This window comes from Anabrus simplex, chromosome 4 (genome assembly GCF_040414725.1).
Source record: "Anabrus simplex isolate iqAnaSimp1 chromosome 4, ASM4041472v1, whole genome shotgun sequence".
Taxonomy (NCBI): domain Eukaryota; kingdom Metazoa; phylum Arthropoda; class Insecta; order Orthoptera; family Tettigoniidae; genus Anabrus; species Anabrus simplex.
The window spans coordinates 281,502,959-281,520,536 of record NC_090268.1 but is presented as its reverse complement, the minus strand read 5'-3'; the positions used below and the strand labels follow the sequence as shown (position 1 = coordinate 281,520,536).

Sequence of the window (17,578 nt, the reverse complement as noted above, 5' to 3'; positions counted from 1 at the left end):
TCCAATTTGATTGGATTTGTGACGCGCAGAATTGAATATAATGCATTCGAGAACTTTTAAGAATTGATACTTACATTTGAAACCATGTTTTCGAGTTCAACATAACCTTTAAAAAGTCGATGTAGACCTAATTTGCGCGGTACGAGATTTTCAGAAACTGACTACGAACAGTATACCGGGGACCAAATTACAATGAAAGATTAAGAAATGAACGGGTTTCGCTATCATTTTGGGTGCTTTTGTATCTAATGTGCTTTATTTTATTAGATGAGAGAATTAAAAACTACTTGTGGTCGATTGTCGTTTGGCTTGGCGTTATTAGATTTTTCGAAGAGTTTGGCTAGGCTAATCAAAGTTGCTGAACTGAAAGTTGTTTTCACGGGAAACTGACGAAGATTCCCCTGTAAAACTGAATATAAAGTCTCGAGATTTTGAACTCGCGTATCGGTAATTAATGCGGTTTCGCGGTCTAACATGCCCGCCTCCCATCCAGAGGGCCCGGGTTCGATTGCGACAAGGTCAGGCAATTTTACCTGGATATAAGTGTGATTCCAGGTCCACTCAGCCTACGTGATTACCTTTAATTGTGCAGCTATCTAATGGTGAGATGGCGACCCCGATCTACAGAGCGAGGAATATCGGCCGAGGGGATTCGTCGCACTGACCATGTGCACCTCGTAATCTGCAGGCCTTCGGGCTGAACAGCGGTCGCTTGGCAGGCAAAGTCCCACTGGGGCTGTAGTTTGGTTTGGTTTAGGAGTTTTTGTAAGATTATAATTATACATATTTCATTTTTGTGATGTTTAGCCAAATTGTTGATGGTTTTCATTCATTCCCGGAAGTTCCGTTTTCCCGTGTTGTACGTTTTATTTTCATGGTCCCTCGAAAAACGGAGAATCGAGGTTTCACTGTATACCTGACCTGGAAGATCGAACGAACTGTGATACTGCACCTGTCGAAGACACACAATGTACGTATTTTATGAACCCCTTCCCCGAAGTTAGCTGGATGAGACTAAGTTACCAAATATCGTAATATGCAAACGTATTAACTTCTTAGGACCTCTCCCTACGAAGGTTGGCGATCCACTTGGTTATGATAACTCTCGAAACAGCTGCTGGAAGGATTTCAATGGAAGTTCGTCCATACCAGCGGCGCAGGTCTTTAAGCCAGGAAGTTCTCCGTCTCTCCACAGATCATTTTCCTTCAATTTTCCCCTTGATGAGGATCTGGAGTTCATATCGTTCACCTCTCATGATGTACCTGAACTTGATGGTCGTTATAAGCTCTGTTTCGGTGAAGGAGATGTGCGGAGAAAGTGAGAGGGTTGGCGGTAGGAGAACCACGGAAAACCATTCTCAGGACAGCCGACGGTGGGAACCAGCCCCTTTCTGTCTCCCGAATGCAAAGGAGATGAGCCACGGTGAAGCCGCGGCCACCCGTCCTGTGCTCGGTTGGTCGGTCGGAGTGCAGAGCCGTTTGACCAGCCGAAGCCCACTCTGCAAGCGCTGACCCCAAACACTCCTCTGCCATTATTCCGTTAAATTTGCACACTGCTCATTCTAATCATTGCCTCAGAGTAGGGACTGAATAGCTGGAATGATAAGATGAACAAGTGTGTTACGTTCCAGCAGTATCAGAAAATGTATGAACAAGAGGAATGGCATGCTGAAGAAGAAAGTTATCTAACTCTTCAGCTATTTCCCGCCAATATCCAGACATGCTGTTATACTCGGTACGCAGGAGTAATCCCATCTATCTGAGATGAGTGGCAGCAGAATACACAAAGCATATCACAACAAATAATGGTCAATGTAATGTTATTGTGATCAATTTTATGAGCTTTCTATATTGTAGGCCTTCACATTTAGTTTTCTTCCGATTATGTGATATTAGGGCATCTTATAAAATAATTTATAGCGTAGACTGTAGTTCCTTATTCCCCGACTTTATATACCGATTTTCATTAAAATCTGTTCACCCATTTTTTCGTGACTCGGGGCTGATATGGCGTTAGCAACAAAAATCCAAATTCATGAATATCTCTGTTATCATAGTCGGTACGGCAAAAATGTGTAAGTCATAAATGATCAGAAATTTAATTGTATAACTTCAGTTATGTAGTACCACTAATAACATAAACATTTGAGAATTAAATTTTGGGCCTTCCCCCAAAATACCATTTCACTCAGCGTGAATAAAATTATTTATAGCCTAGATTGTAGTACCTTATTCACCGACTTTACATACTGATTTTCATTAAATTCTCTTCAGCCGTTTTCTCGTGATGCGCGTACAGACAGACAGACAGACAGACAGACAGACAGACAGACAGACAGACAGACAGACAGACAGACAGACAGACAGACAGACAGACAGACAGACAGACAGACAGACAGACAGACAGACATTAGGAAAAATTAATAGTGCATTTACTTCTTACTGTGGACATGACCGATACAGAAATACCATTCTTTTCAAATTCTGAGCAATGTACAGACAAAACTCTTATTTTATATATATAGATATATATATTATTTACGATTCTTTCTTAATATCTAACCGTTTGTTTGGAATATTCTACCACTATACAGTAGCTACTAATACAGTCGTAGAAATAAGTTAGTTACATGTAAGTAGAGAAATGATATCCTGGAAAAGAATGCATCAAGAAAGGGGATAAGACCAGGCAGTATCGATAATGTGATAAATGAGTGTGTTGTACACATGTTTGTTGACAAGTTCCTTATCTTTATGACTTCTGAGCCCCGACCTCTGACATTTGAAGCACAGAGAGGGAATGTTTTATAAATGGAGGCCACTCTCGAGATAGGCACTGAAGTTACGAAGATGAATCGAACTCTGCTGGTCTTCCTTGTGGTGTGTGTTGGGCTCTCGACAGCTTCAACCTTCTCGGAGCTCGTGACAGAGTGTCCGCGTAAGTAAAATTTATGTAATGTTATTTGCTTTACGTCCCACCAACTACTCTTTTACGGTTTTCTGAGACGCCGAGGTGCCGGAATTTAGTCCCACAGGAGTTCTTTTACGTGCCAGTAAATCTACCGACACGAGGCTGACGTATTTGAGCACCTTCAAATACCACCGGACTGAGCCAGGATCGAACCTGCCAAGTTGGGGTTAGAAGGCCAGCGCCTTAACCGTCTGAGCCACTCAGCCCGGCTTTAAAATGAAGGGTCGTTTCACATGTAGTCCACGGATTTTACAGAAAATCAATAGTATAAGGGAAAATGAAAGAAAAAATATTGTGGTTTTTGTATAAATCCTCATTATGTTCAGTGATTTTTAAAATCATGTGCATTTTTTTTGCTAGTTGCTTTTCGCACCGACACAGATAGGTCTTATGGCGACGATGCGACAGGAAAGGGCTAGGAGTGGGAAGGAAGCGGCCGTGGCCTTAATTAAGGTACAGCCCCAGCATTTGCCTGGTGTGAAAATGGGAAACCACGGAAAATCATTTTTCAGGGCTGCCGACAGTGGGATGTGCATATTTAATCCTTCCCCTGGTTGAGTATGCCATATACTGTATATTAAGTTTGGTCGAGATCTATCCAGCCGTTTCATCGTGATGATGGAACAGACCGACAGACAAACAGACACGAAAACTAAAAACGACTGATATGGTCTTGAGTTGACCTAAATCGGATAAATATCTGAAAAATTTGCCAGACAGCGGAGCCCCTACAAATTTATTTATATAGATATGTGACTTTCATTCTTAAAATGTGATTGCATGCAGCCATGTTTGATTGCTACCTGTCAAGCCAAAGAGTATACACTTCCTCTGATCACGGAAGAATAGTGGTGGTGGTGGTGGTGATTATTGTTTTAAAAGGAAGTGCAACTAGGCAACCGTCCTCTATATAACACTAATCAGAGAGAAAAAATGGAAGGGGTCTGATACTTCGATAAATAAAGGTATCGGACAAAGGAAGACAAGGGCCACGAAGGGCATGAAAATGAAAGATTCCCTAGGCCTCCAAGCGTAATACCGTCGGGGTCTGAAAAGAACAAGAATTGACCAAGGGAGGTCGGATAGGATAGATGAAAGTGAGGAGCCTGGCAAAAATAAATGGAAGCAATGCCAGGACCCAGCTGAGGACGCCGTGGTCGCCAACCCACGCTCCACAGTTCAGAGCCCCTGAGGCCCCTTTTAGTCGCCTCTTACGACAGGCAGGGGATACCGTGGGTGTTATTCTACCGCCCCCACCCATAGGGGGATCACGGAAGGATACCATTCCCTGCTAGATACTCTTTGATTCTCGAAACTCTCCCAGCTTCCAAATATATTCAACAGAAGGCAGAGCATTCTTAATAACTCGCATGCTGCTAAGAGGAAAAGGTCTTCGTACAAGCAGACCCCATCACGACATACGCCTTAGACATTATCTGAGAATAGCTATCGAAGGATAACTTAGCTACACTAGATAGAATGAAGGCCATGTATCTTAAAAAAAGTTCTCTGCCTGGCAAAACAAGCTCCTTCGAGACTAACCTATGAGCTCACAATACATCATCATCATCATCATCATCTGTTTACCCTCCAGGGTCGGCTTTTCCCTCGGACACAAAGCGATCCCACCTCTACCGCCTCAAGGGCAGTGTCCTGGAGCTTCAGACTCTTGGTCGGGGATACAACTGGGGAGAATGACCAGTACCTCGCCCAGGCGGCCTCACCTGCTATGCTGAACAGGGGCCTTGTGGAGGGATGGGAAGATTGGAAGGGATAGGCAAGGAAGAGGGAAGGAAGCGGCCGTGGCCTTATGTTAGGTACCATCCCGGCATTCGCCTGGAGGAGAAGTGGGAAACCACGGGAAACCACTTCCAGGATGGCTGAGGTGGGAATCGAACCCACCTCTACTCAGTTGACCTCCCGAGGCTGAGTGGACCCCGTTCCAGCCCTCGTACCACTTTTTCAAATTTCGTGGCAGAGCCGGGAATCGAACCCGGGCCTCCGGGGGTGGCAGCTAATCACGCTAACCACTACACCACAGAGGCGGACGCTCACAATACAACCTTTCGATATAGAAGAATTGCGATAAAAATATACCATTGCTTTCTACGACACAAACCGGGTGAGTTGGCCGTGCGGTTAGAGGCGCGCGGCTGTGAGCTTGCATCCGGGAGATAGTGGGTTCGAATCCTACTGTCGGCAGCCCTGAAGATGGTTTTCCGTGGTTTCCCATTTTCACACCAGGCAAATGCTGGGGCTATACCTTAATTGAGGCCATGGCTGCTTCCTTCCCACTCCTAGGCCTTTCCTATCCCATCGTCGCCATAAGACCTATCTGTGTCGGTGCGACGTAAAACCATTAGCAAAAAAAAAAAAAAAAAAGAATCTACGACACAATACCAAGCTTCACATCAAGAACTGCAGGATAGAAAGCGAATGTATGGATAGATTTTTTACCAAACAGATGGCATGATGACGTCAGAGTGGATGAATTCTGACTACGAACTGCGGGATACCATAACGCGTTTCTTAGAGAAAGAAGAGGGGAAAATCCACAAAGGATAGAGCTGCCCTAGAACAACGGGTACCGTACGGTAACAGCATCAAATAAAGGGCAGACAAAACAGTATAACTACGACAGGCATATCAAGGCGAGTAGTCTGATCTATTTAAAGTGAACACTGCGGAGCAGCACGGGTCCTCAAGTAATAATAATAATAATAATAATAATAATAATAATAATAATAATAATAATAATAATAATAATACCATGAAAGGCGTGAAAATGAAGGACACCCTAGGCCTCGCAGTCCTCCATTGCGGATGGGCCCGAACTGAACCAAAGTAAATCAATCAAGTGCCTCATCCAGACCAGGGCATTGGTGACCTTGTCATTGTCTGCAGCTAAGCCAGAGGCCCAGGCACACAATCTAGTGATCAGAAATTGTATACCACCACCTCTCCTTCTCTGCCTGTCAACATTCTGTTGGTGAATTCTTTTTAACACCAATGGGACTCGAAACGGCTAACCACGGAGAAAGAACATATAGACTCTACGCCGTAACGATCATGGATACCAGGCAGGCAATAGTTCGACTCGTGATGCTAACGATGGCTATCTTGAGTGAAGTATTTTTCCATCTTCTTTGCCAACGATCGTAATGAAAGGTCCAAATAATCTTTACACGCGTGACCAAGGTTATCAGAAATTCTCTCCTCATGCTGTCGATATGGCTGATAACCTATAGTGTCCCATCGTGCTGACAATACATTAAGAATAACAGAAGCAATTCAATCCTAGGTTCATTTACATATTTGTTGGTAGAATTTGACATAGAAATTTGAACTTTACACCAAACTTTACATAAAGCAATAGAGAATGTGAGTTTCGTTAATTAATTAATTAATTAATTTCGTGTGGCTATTTCTAGCCGAGTGCAGCCCTTGTAAGGCAGACCCTCCGATGAGGGTGAGCGGCATCTGCATGTGGAGGTAACTGCGTGTTGATGTGGTGGAGGATAGTGTTATGTGTGGTGTGTGAGTTGCAGGGATGTTGGGGACAGCACAAACACCTAGCCCCCGAGCCAATGGAATTAGCCAATGAAGGTTAAAATCTCCGACCGGGCCGGGAATCGAACCCGAGACCCTCTGAACCGAAGGCCAGTACGCTGACCACTCAGCCAACGAGTCGGACGGTTGTATTGTGAGCTCATAGGTTAATCTCGAAGGAGCTTGTTTTGCCAGGCAGAGAACTTTTTATAAGATACATGGCCTTCATTCTATCTAGTGTAGTTAAGTTCTTCGATAGGTATTCTCAGATAATGTCTAAGGCGTATGTCGTGATGGGGTCTGTTTGTACGAAGACCTTTTCCTCTTAGCAGCATGTGAGTTATTAAGAATGTCGTTTCCGTGTGCTGAATGCTACTGAATGTCCTGAAAATAATTATATCACGGTAATATTCTCTGACAGGCCGCCTCTGTGGTGTAGTGGTTAGCGTGATTAGCTGCCACCCTCGGAGGCCCGGGTTCGATTCCCGGCTCTGCCACGAAATTTGAAAAGTGGTACGAGGGCTGGAACGGGGTCCACTCAGCCTCGGGAGGTCAACTGAGTAGAGGTGGGTTCGATTCCCACCTCAGCCATCCTGGAAGTGGTTTTCCGTGGTTTCCCACTTCTCCTCCAGGCGAATGCCGGGATGGTTCCTAACTTAAGGCCACGGCCGCTTCCTTCCCTCTTCCTTGCCTATCCCTTCCAATCTTCCCATCCCTGCACGGCCCCTGTTCAGCATAGCAGGTGAGGCCGCCTGGGCGAGGTACTGGTCATACTCTCCAGTTGTATCCCCCGACCAAGAGTCTGAAGCTCCAGGACACTGCCCTTGAGGCGGTAGAGGTGGGATCCCTCGCTAAGTCCGAGGGAAAAACCGAACCTGGAGGGTAAACAGATGATGATGATGATGATGATGATGAATATTCTCTGACACTGTGGGAGTGGCGACCCCATTGTCCTAATAGCCTATATATGCTTCATTCATTACATCCCTGACCCGGTCAATGACTGGAAAACAGGTTGCAGGTTTTCATTTTTTTTTCATTTCAATATTCTCTGAATGAATTATACACCAGACGTACAAAGAATACAAGATTAGTTGAATTTAATATTTTTTGTGTTATTTTAACAGATCATCCTGGGATGTGCCAGGACTCAGTGACGGGCGAATTTCACGCTGCAGGTTCACAATGGGGACGACCTGGCCAATGTGTTCAGCTGACATGCCATTTCCCTACGATATCAGGACTAGGGTAAGTACTTAACCAATAGATATGGCAACATTTTTACTTGTGTGGTGATTTACAACCCGGTATGATTTATGTAAGGAGAGAAGTAGGATGGTAGTAGAAAGTTTGCTAGTGATGATTTTCACTCCAGTAATCTCATTCATAGCCTATATTTCTCTATGGTATGATATAGTGCTTATAATGCTCTATGTAGCCTCCGTGGCTCAGACGGCAGCACGTCGGCCTCTCACCGCTGGATGCCGTAGTTCAAATCCCGGTGACGCTATGTGAGATTTGTGCTGGACCAAGCGGAGGTGGGACAGTTTTTTCTCCGGGTACTCCGGTTTTGCCTGTCATATTTCATTCCAGCAACACACTCCATTATTATTTCATCGCATTTATCACTCATTAATAAAAATCACCTTGGGAGTGGCGACCCCATTGTAATAACAGCCTATATATGTTTCATTCATTACATCCCTGACCCGATCAATGACTGGAAAACAGGTTGTAGGTTTTCATTTTCAATGCTATATGTCTTCTGATATGGACTAGAACAAATTTTTTATTGACCTGTCTCAGTGAAATCTTTATCTTTGTCAGTATGAGAGTGACTGTGGTATGACCGATTCATTATGCAGCCAGTCACATTGATAAACTGTGTACACGTTTGGCTTGTAGGGACGGATTATTCTGTATATGCAATATCTGATCAGAAGTATCCGGGCATACCTCTGGACCCCCCCTATGGGTGGAGGACGCAGACGGTCCCACGGTATCCTCTGCCTTTCGCAAGAGGCGACTAAAAGGAACCCAGGGGCTCTCAACTTAGGAGCGTGGGTTGGCGATCACGGGGCCCTTAGCTGAGTCCAGGCTCCTTACTTTCATCTATCCTGTCTGACCTCCCTTGGTGAACTTTTGTTCTTTTCGAACCCCGATGGCATTATAACATTCGAGGCCTAGGGAGTCTTTCATTTTCACGCCCTTCGTAGCCCTTGTCTTTCTTCGTCCGTTACTTTTTTCGAATAATGGATCATTTCTGTTTTCTTCTTTTTTCTTTCTGTCTACCTCCTGTGGGTAGGGAACGCAGACGAAGAATACACCCACGGTATCCCTTGCCTGTCGTAAGAGGCGACTAAAAGGGGTGACCTAGGTTGTGATTGTGTTATAACCATGAAACTACTTGTGATTAATACCATCACGCGGGTAACACCATGGGTCGCCTTTACTTGCGAGTAACACCCACTATGTTAGGTACACAATACGTTTGTGATTAGTAGCAACAGAGGGCGAATCAGTATGGGTTTTACAGTACCCGTGATAAGTACCATTGTGAGAAACACCATGGGAATACCGGCGCCCGTGATTAATACACCATGGGTTTGCATTGCCTATGAGTGGCGCCATTAAGTGAGAAATACCATAGGTCTGCGTTATCTCTGGGGCCGATGACCTCGATGTTAGGCCCCTTTAAAGAACAAACATCAATCCTCAGTACCGCGACATGACAAATATCATGGTTCTACTTTAGTAGCGATAAGTACCCTTATACGGGGCCATTGACCTGGATTTTGGACCCCTTTAGACAACAAGCCTCGATTCCGAATTGTGCTTTGGAAGCAGTCCGTTGGTCAGTAATACTATTGTTTATGATAGTTCCTGGGTCGGATCCACTGAATGTTTAAAATTCATATCCATCTATACATTCTTCATCATCACGTTTTTTATTCTGGTCAGTGGATGATTTTGAACTTTTAAATTGTCATTACATTTCGTCTTATTTGGTACCATTAGGGGCCGATGACCTAGATGTTAGGCCCCTTTAAACAACAAACATCATCATCATACCTTTGAACACCCAAACTAGAGCGCTGCTGCTGCTCTGAAAGGCTCTATTTTCAGTGCTACGAAGTACTTGCAGAATGGGTCGAGCAAGGTAGCTTAGTCGGTCTGAACGTGGAATGGTTATTGGTCGCTACGTCAGTAAGCAATCAGTCAAGGACATTTCCACCCTTCTCAAGTTGCCGAAGTCGACATTGTATAACACCATCATCTGTGAATTTCGCCGTGCAGGTGCAAACTAACTGTAGCGCGAGTACCACGACTTGCGCTAGAAGATACGAGAATGGTGTTCAAGGTTCAAGTATACACACAGTAACTGACATTTCAACGGAGAACTCTAGGCACCGCGTTTGATGGTGTAAAGAGCGCCGTCACTAATCCGTGGATGATTGGAAACGTATGATTTGGAGTGATGGATCACGTTATGCCAAGTGATAGTCAGATGGGAAGGTTTGGATGTGGCTACTCAGTGCTCACAGTGTGATTTGCCGGAGGTGACGTGATAGTGTTTCTCATGGGGAGGACTTCGTCCCTTCGTAATACTACAGAATACGTCAAATACTACTGCAATTCCACTGCAATAGTGCCATTGTGTGGATAGGTAACGCTTCGAATTTAGAGCAATTTCTTGCCCTTCGTTCGGTCAATTACCTGCCAGGTTCCGCCATCTTTGTCGGTATCTTTCTTGTCATCATCACCATCCACGACAATGAGTGGTTCAGTCTCCATGGTCTCCTCAGAAGGAGGAGACGCGGTGAATGGGTACTCCGTGGACGGTAATTTAATAATAATAATAATAATAATAATAATAATAATAATAATAATAATAATAATAATAATAATAATAATAATAATAATAATGTTATTTGTTTTACGTCCCACCAACTACTTCTTTAAGGTCTTCGGAGACGCCGAGGTGCCGGAATTTAGTCCCGCAGGAGTTCTTTTACGTGCCAGTAAATCTACCGACACGGGGCTGTCGTATTTGAGCACCTTCAAATACCACCGGACTGAGCCAGGATCGAACCTGCCAAGTTGGGGTTAGAAGGCCAGCGCCTTAACCGTCTGAGCCACTCAGCCCGGCGACGGTAATTTCATTGATCGGGAACAGTGGGCTTTCTTCCCGGGAGAACTAGGCTCGCCAGAAAGTGATCGAGCAAGAGGGCGTCGGGGCCTTTCGCTCTTGCCCACCATTTCTGAATTTATTTTTGAGGAGAACCAGCAGATGGTTTGCCGAACATTTTCGGGGATCCTGTGACCCCCGACTGAGTTGGAGGAGGTCGTGGTGGTGGTGATTTTTGTTTTAAGAGTAAGTACAACTATCTAATCATCCTCTCTGAACAAATTAGTGGAAAAGAAATTTAAAATGGAACAACATTAGTTATTAAACAAAGGAATTTGGAAACGCAGTCATCATCATCATCATCATCTGTTTACCCTCTAGGTTCGGCTTTTCCCTCGGACTCAGCGAGGGATCCCACCTCTACCGCCTCGAGGAGGGCAGTGTCCTGGAGCTTCAGACTCTTGGTCGGGCGATACAACTGGGGAGAATGACCAGTACCTCGTCCAGGCGGCCTCACCTGCTATGCTGAACAGGGGCCTTGTGGAGGGATGGGAAGATTGGAAGGGATAGGCAAGGAAGAGGGAAGGAAGCAGCCGTGGCCTTAAGTTAGGTACCATCCCGGCATTCGCCTGGAGGAGAAGTGGGAAACCATGGAAAACCACTTCCAGGATGGCTGAGGTGGGAATCGAACCCACCTCTACTCAGTTGACCTCCCGAGGCTGAGTGGACCCCGTTCCAGCCCTCGTACCACTTTTCAAATTTCGTGGCAGAGCCGGGAATCGAAGCCGGGCCTCCGGGGGTGGCAGCTAATCACGCTAACCACTGCACCACAGAGGCGGACTGGAAACGCAGTACAAAATAAAACAAAAAAAATGAATTATGCCGAAAAATTACTAACGAATCAAAAGGGAACGTTTGTTCCCTGAGTGACAGTACAATTGTAATTTACATTCCCTTGAATAAGCATAAGTGCATAAGGGTACTTTGGCCAGCTCCATGTTGTTTATGGTAGAAAACCAGCTGGGAAATGATTACAGTTATTGGTCTCCGCCATAATACAGGTGTGTTAGTGAGTAATTTGTGGATAATAAGGTTTCAGAAATGGACCGGCCAATCTAAAGCCCCGACCTTAATCCCATCGAACACCTCTTAGATGAACAAGAACGATGGCTTCGTTCCAGGCTGCAAGTACCAACATCACTTATTACAATTGCTACAGTGTTACCATCCCCCTGGAGACATTCCAACAACTGGTAGACAGTTCCCCCGCAGAGATCGAACTGTAAAAAAAGCGCTGTCCACTGCTGTGTAGTATATCCTAGGAATACTTAAGAGGACAGTTTTGAGTAGATGTCCGGATACTTTTTATCAGATAATGTATGTCATGTGCATGCATGATCCCCAGGGTGCTGACAAATAGTAGGGCGTTCTTGCTGAATAAAGAAACGCGAACTGGTATCAACAATTAATTCTTTTATGATTTATTACCCTCCTTCATTTCTCATATTACCGAGCTCGATAGCTGCATTCGCTTAAGTGCGGCCAGTATCCAGTATTCGGGAGATAGTAGGTTCGAACCCCACTGTCGGCAGCCCTGAAAATGGTTTTCCGTGGTTTCCCATTTTCACACCAGGCAAATGCTGGGGCTGTACCTTAATTAAGGTCACGGCAGCTTCCTTCCCACTCCTAGCCCTTCCCTGTCCCATAGTCGCCATAAGACCTATCTGTGTCGGTGCGACGTAAAGCAACTAGCATTTCTCATATTCACCTCAGTCAACTGTTTCTTTGCGAACATGATGGCACTGAGGTATCAGACGCCGGCTGTACCTCACTTTCTTGCGACTTTCAAGGTATCACTGCTTTCTTCTTCAGATAATCCCCCTCACCCAGAGTACATGCTCCGTCCTTTCTTATTCACCGGGCGAGTTGGCCGTGCGCGTAGAGGCGCGCGGCTGTGAGCTTGCATCCGGGAGATAGTAGGTTCGAATCCCACTATCGGCAGCCCTGAAGATGGTTTTCCGTGGTTTCCCATTTTCACACCAGGCAAATGCTGGGGCTGTACCTTAATTAAGGCCACGGCCGCTTCCTTCCAACTCCTAGGCCTTTCCTATTCCATCGTCGCCATAAGACCTATCTGTGTCGGTGCGACGTAAAGCCCCTAGCAGTCCTTTCTTATTCAGCTCCCTTAGACGTCAGGGTTAACATTCACTAATAACCAGCACGTTTTGCTTGTCATAACTCATTTTGCTATCTTCATTTCTGGACTTAATTTTAAATCATTCAATTCCGTTCAAAAACGGCATTGTCTAAACTCTTGACCTTGTTTTATCAGACATACTTGGAGATATTGATGTTTCAAAGTGCAACTTCCCTCTTGTGCCAGAAGACATCCACCATGCTGCACTGTTCTTTGAGTGGAAATAAACTGTAAGAGCAATCAAAGTTTGTGTGTTCAACTTTCAAAAGTAACTTTTGCACTCTATACATCATTACAAGAATTTTATTGGAGTAGATTAGTAGATGTACTAACTCTTTTTTTTTTCTAGTGGCTTTACGTTGCACCGATACAGATAGGTCTTATGGCGACGATGGGATAGGAAAGGCCTAGGAGTTGGAAGGAAGCGGTCGTGACCTTAATTAAGGTACAGCCCCAGCATTTACCTGGTGTGAAAATGGGAAACCACGGAAAACCCATTTCCACACCAGGCAAATGCTGGAGCTGTACTAACTCTAATGACGCTGTTGGTAATTTTTATTAGGTTATAAATAATATTTTTTTAGCACGTGTTCCTAAAAGGAATGTGTATAATGCTTTTTATTTTTACAATTTTGACCCTTCGACCTTTCTAAAACATTGCTTCCTCATCATTACTGCATGAAAATTTACCCGTTATAAGAACGACTGAACAATTTAAGACAATGACAACTAAGTACTATAATGAATCTGACTTCACGGAACGTTTCCCAAAATATCATATTCAGTTAAATGTATTAAAAAAAAAAAATAGACGGCATCAGGAGAGATTGTGCATGACTGCATAAAAGAACGTACACCGGGCGAGTTGGCCGTGCGTGTAGAGGCGCGCGGCTGTGAGCTTGCATCCGGGAGATAGTAGGTTCGTATCCCACTATCGGCAGCCCTGAAGATGGTTTTCCGTGGTTTCCCATTTTCACACCAGGCAAATGCTGGGGCTGTACCTTAATTAAGGCCACGGCCGCTTCTTTCCAACTCCTAGGCCTTTCCCATCCCATCGTCGCCGTAAGACCTATCTGTGTCGGTGCGACGTAAAGCCCCTAGCAAAAAAAAAAGAACGTACAGTACAACGTTAGATATGTCTAGTGACACTGACATGTGAAGGTAATATAAAACCATTAATCATTATTGTTTTAGTGTCTGTACTTTAGACTCGTTTATTTCTTCATATATTTTTATTCATTTGTTTTTCTTGTTTTGCTCTTAATTACGAGGTAATTACATTACAGTATTATTATTAGTCTATTATTATTATTATTATTATTATTATTATTATTATTATTATTATTATTATTATTGTTGTTGTTGTTGTTCCGGGAATTGTGTGGAACGCAAGGTGTAAGGAGTTGCAGGCGTGAATGGGTGGACAGAGAAAAGGTGAAAGCATAATTTAAAACACTAAATTTTGAAATATTATTTCTTTCCATTTTTCTGACTTTAAACTTTGATAAATAATAACAATGAACAACAATAAATAATGGAATAACGATGAGCTCGCTAGCTCTGACCACAACAATGGCAAATTCAAAAATCAGGTACAATGGAGAAGGTTTCCCATACAATAGTTTACAAAAGAATGAGCATGGTACATTATTTCGAAGAGCATATTTGCTCCACTCACTTATATCGTATAAAGCTTTAAACGTTAATACAATCCAGCCTCTTCAAGGCACCAATTGTTCTGTCAAATTGTACACTAGATAAACAGTGTTTACTGTCCTTTCAGCTCGACAATATATTGCACAATCGTCCATAATTGATGACACTTTAGAGGCAATAAGTGCCCATTCTAAATGGCCTCAGTGTACAAAAGAAAAGGTTTAAGAAATCGGCCATGAACAGAATGCTAGGAGGGGAAACACTCGCACTCCTTTTGAAATACGCTTAAAATTCTATATGGGCTTATGGTTCGAACTTACAGAGGCCAAGCCTATACTACAGAGGGTGACTAGATGGAGATAATATTTTCCAAAAATGGTTTGAAGAATTTAGAGTTTTAGAAAGTCATAGTCACCCCCATACCAAGTTGAATGGGAATTAATAGAGACTTAACCCTCTTTATTTCCTAAGTTACATATTTCCCAGCAGGGATGTGAATAGAGTTCTTAGACTTGCCTGAAAATTTAAATTCAAAGGGTGATATTGAACTTTAGAAATTTACATTAAGAAAGAATGTTGAAACCTTCCCCTCAAGTTAACTTTCTCGAGCTATCACATATTTAAAAGGTGTCTAGGCCTACCATGCCTGCAGAAAACTGTATGCCTCAAAGCATTTATCAAAGAATGTAAAACTGAGACACAATAATGCAGTAGTCAGACCATCAGTCCTCTAGGCAGCAGAATGCCTATCCCTAACTAAAAAGACCCCACTGAGAGCCCTGGAAGTGCAAGAACGGAAATTCCTGAGAAGAATAATAGGGCCAAGGATCCTACTAGATGGAAGGCGATGGTAGAAACCCAACATTGAGCTCTACCAGCATCAAGAAAACCTCATAGATGCCATCAGGAGAAAACGTCTGACTTTCTATGGACACCTATACAGAATTGATCCTAATAGATTATCCCATAAGATCTTCAAGGTTGCTAACAAAGGCAAAGCTACAGGATTCCCCTGGACCAAACAAGTGGACAAAGATCTTGCAGAGCTTAATATTAATCAAGCCGCCATTACTGACAGAAATGCATACCGTTTAATGGTCAAAACTAAACCTTTTCTAACATCCCTTACATCAGCTAGCCACAAAGAAGCCGGGAATTGGTCAGAAGAGCGCAGGAAAGAATTCAGCAATAAAATGAAGGAATACTGAGCCAACAGAAAGGTTCAAGAGGCCACTAAGAACACAATCCAGTACGCTAAAAGGGGCAGACGACGACAAAAACACAGCTAGAACACAAGCACCGTGGTCCACAGATGGCCTAAACGCAAAGAAAAAAAAGTGTCTGTCATTACCTTGAGCTGTTGGGCCTTCCGACGACGGGCAAGGCTTCCCCTGCCTTCACTTACACCGCATGCACTCTAAGACCGGAGCGACGGAGATGACAAAATGACCCAAAAGCAACCAGCTTATATAGCAGCTCAGGGGGAATGTTCCCGAACTCTCTTGGCCTAGGCAGAATGCCTGTACACACCCCCAATTTTAACTGACTATGAAAATATATACAAACATTTCTGTTTGTTTAATAACTTAAGGAAGAAGGAAGCTATGGTAGTGCTGACAACTTCAGCAGATAAAAACAATTTACAAACACATAAGGTTTATCAAAATAGCAAAATGAATATTCCCTTAAAATTGTCCGTCCTCCCCCCAGAGGGGGCATATGAGTCGATAGTAGAGACATCAAAAGACCAAAGGTCCAAACTTCTTCAGATACATTGTTTATGATTCACACCACAGATTGCTTTCTAGAAAGCGTGCAGTTCAAATGAACGGAGAAGGTATACCTCCGGTACAATTATTATTATTATTATTGCTAAGATTCGTACATCTGTGCATTTTATGAAAGTAATTATTCGTCAAAGGCTTGTACGTAATTGATATAGTTCCATACAAGCTCATAAGGTCAAGGTATTTTTTCTTATTGTTGATTTTATTGTTACCTTGAGTATCACCATTTTCTATTTTTTTTGTAAATGTTATGTATTTAAAATTATTCTGTCACCATCTGTTGTAAATGGGCAGTATCCCTTGTATGGACGCAAATAAATAAATAAATAAATAAATAAATAAATAAATAAATAAATAAATAAATAAATAAATAAATAAATAAATAAATAAATAAATAAAATAAATAAATAAATAAATAAATAAATAAATAAATAAATAAATAAATAACGGTCCAGCCTCCTTACGTTGCACCTTAGATAACGATTACATTTTCCCGCTTTTCTACTTCCTCACGTGTCCATAATACAGAAAATTGATAAAAGAGGAATATATCATATTTATGAAATAAATACACCAAAAAATGACGTTTTACACTGAGGAACCAAAATCTGAACACTCGCGGTTTTCAGGGTGGATAACTTGTTTTCTGCTGCGACTGGTTTTGCAACCGGATGAAGCGTTTTCAACTTATGGTGATTATTGTTTGTTGTTTATTGTACAGGTGCCCTCCTCCCGGTCAGGGCCCACCAGAATGCCACGTAACTGAGGGCAACTTGGAGGCCGCTTATCCAGATTGCTGCCCGAGACTGGAGTGTCCGTAACTAGTCACAACATCGTCAATGTAATTTAACCATTTGTAATAAATAACTATTAATAAATACGTGTTCACTTTTACCTTACCCCTTATCCTTCATCTTTAATTATTATGATATAAAAACAAGAATACAGTAAGACGTACAGATTTGACTAATGTATGTAATCCAGGTATTCGAGGTATTCTTCAGCTTCTCAAGTTGAAAGATTTAGTTCCAGGCGAGGCGTCCTAAGAAGTGTCTGACAGAACAATAGGGATGTATCACGCAAAACTTGTCCGCTAGGCAGCGTAATGGTAATATCCGGTATGCGCTTTTCGCTGCTCGATTGTTTTACATGAGACTTATATGGAGTATTCCTACATTTGCGATCATCGAAACGAAACTTTTGCTTTAAATGCATTAAAATGGCGTTACCATATTCTGCTAATGTTTTCAACAAGACGGGAAATGGTATAGGTGCAATGACGATTGCGG

General features: G+C 43.1%; 1 protein-coding gene across 1 annotated transcript; it reads left to right on the top strand.

The window, feature by feature from the left end:
* Positions 1 to 2,783: 2,783 nt before the first annotated feature.
* LOC136871881 (uncharacterized) lies at positions 2,784 to 17,167 on the top strand. The gene is made up of 3 exons (XM_067145540.2): positions 2,784 to 2,938; positions 7,648 to 7,768; positions 17,011 to 17,167. Exons 1-3 carry the CDS (start codon positions 2,812 to 2,814, stop codon positions 17,108 to 17,110), a joined length of 348 nt encoding a protein of 115 aa, XP_067001641.2. The 5' UTR covers positions 2,784 to 2,811; the 3' UTR covers positions 17,111 to 17,167.
* Positions 17,168 to 17,578: the final 411 nt, after the last annotated feature.

What these genes read in the sequence shown, in the direction of transcription:
- LOC136871881 (XM_067145540.2), top strand. Translation starts at nt 2,812, where the DNA reads ATGGAGGCCACTCTCGAGATAGGCACTGAAGTTACGAAGATGAATCGA. An exon ending in GCTCGTGACAGAGTGTCCGC is followed by an intron (nt 2,939 to 7,647) that starts GTAAGTAAAATT and finishes TTATTTTAACAG; the next exon opens with ATCATCCTGGGATGTGCCAG. An exon ending in CCTACGATATCAGGACTAGG is followed by an intron (nt 7,769 to 17,010) that starts GTAAGTACTTAA and finishes TTTATTGTACAG; the next exon opens with GTGCCCTCCTCCCGGTCAGG.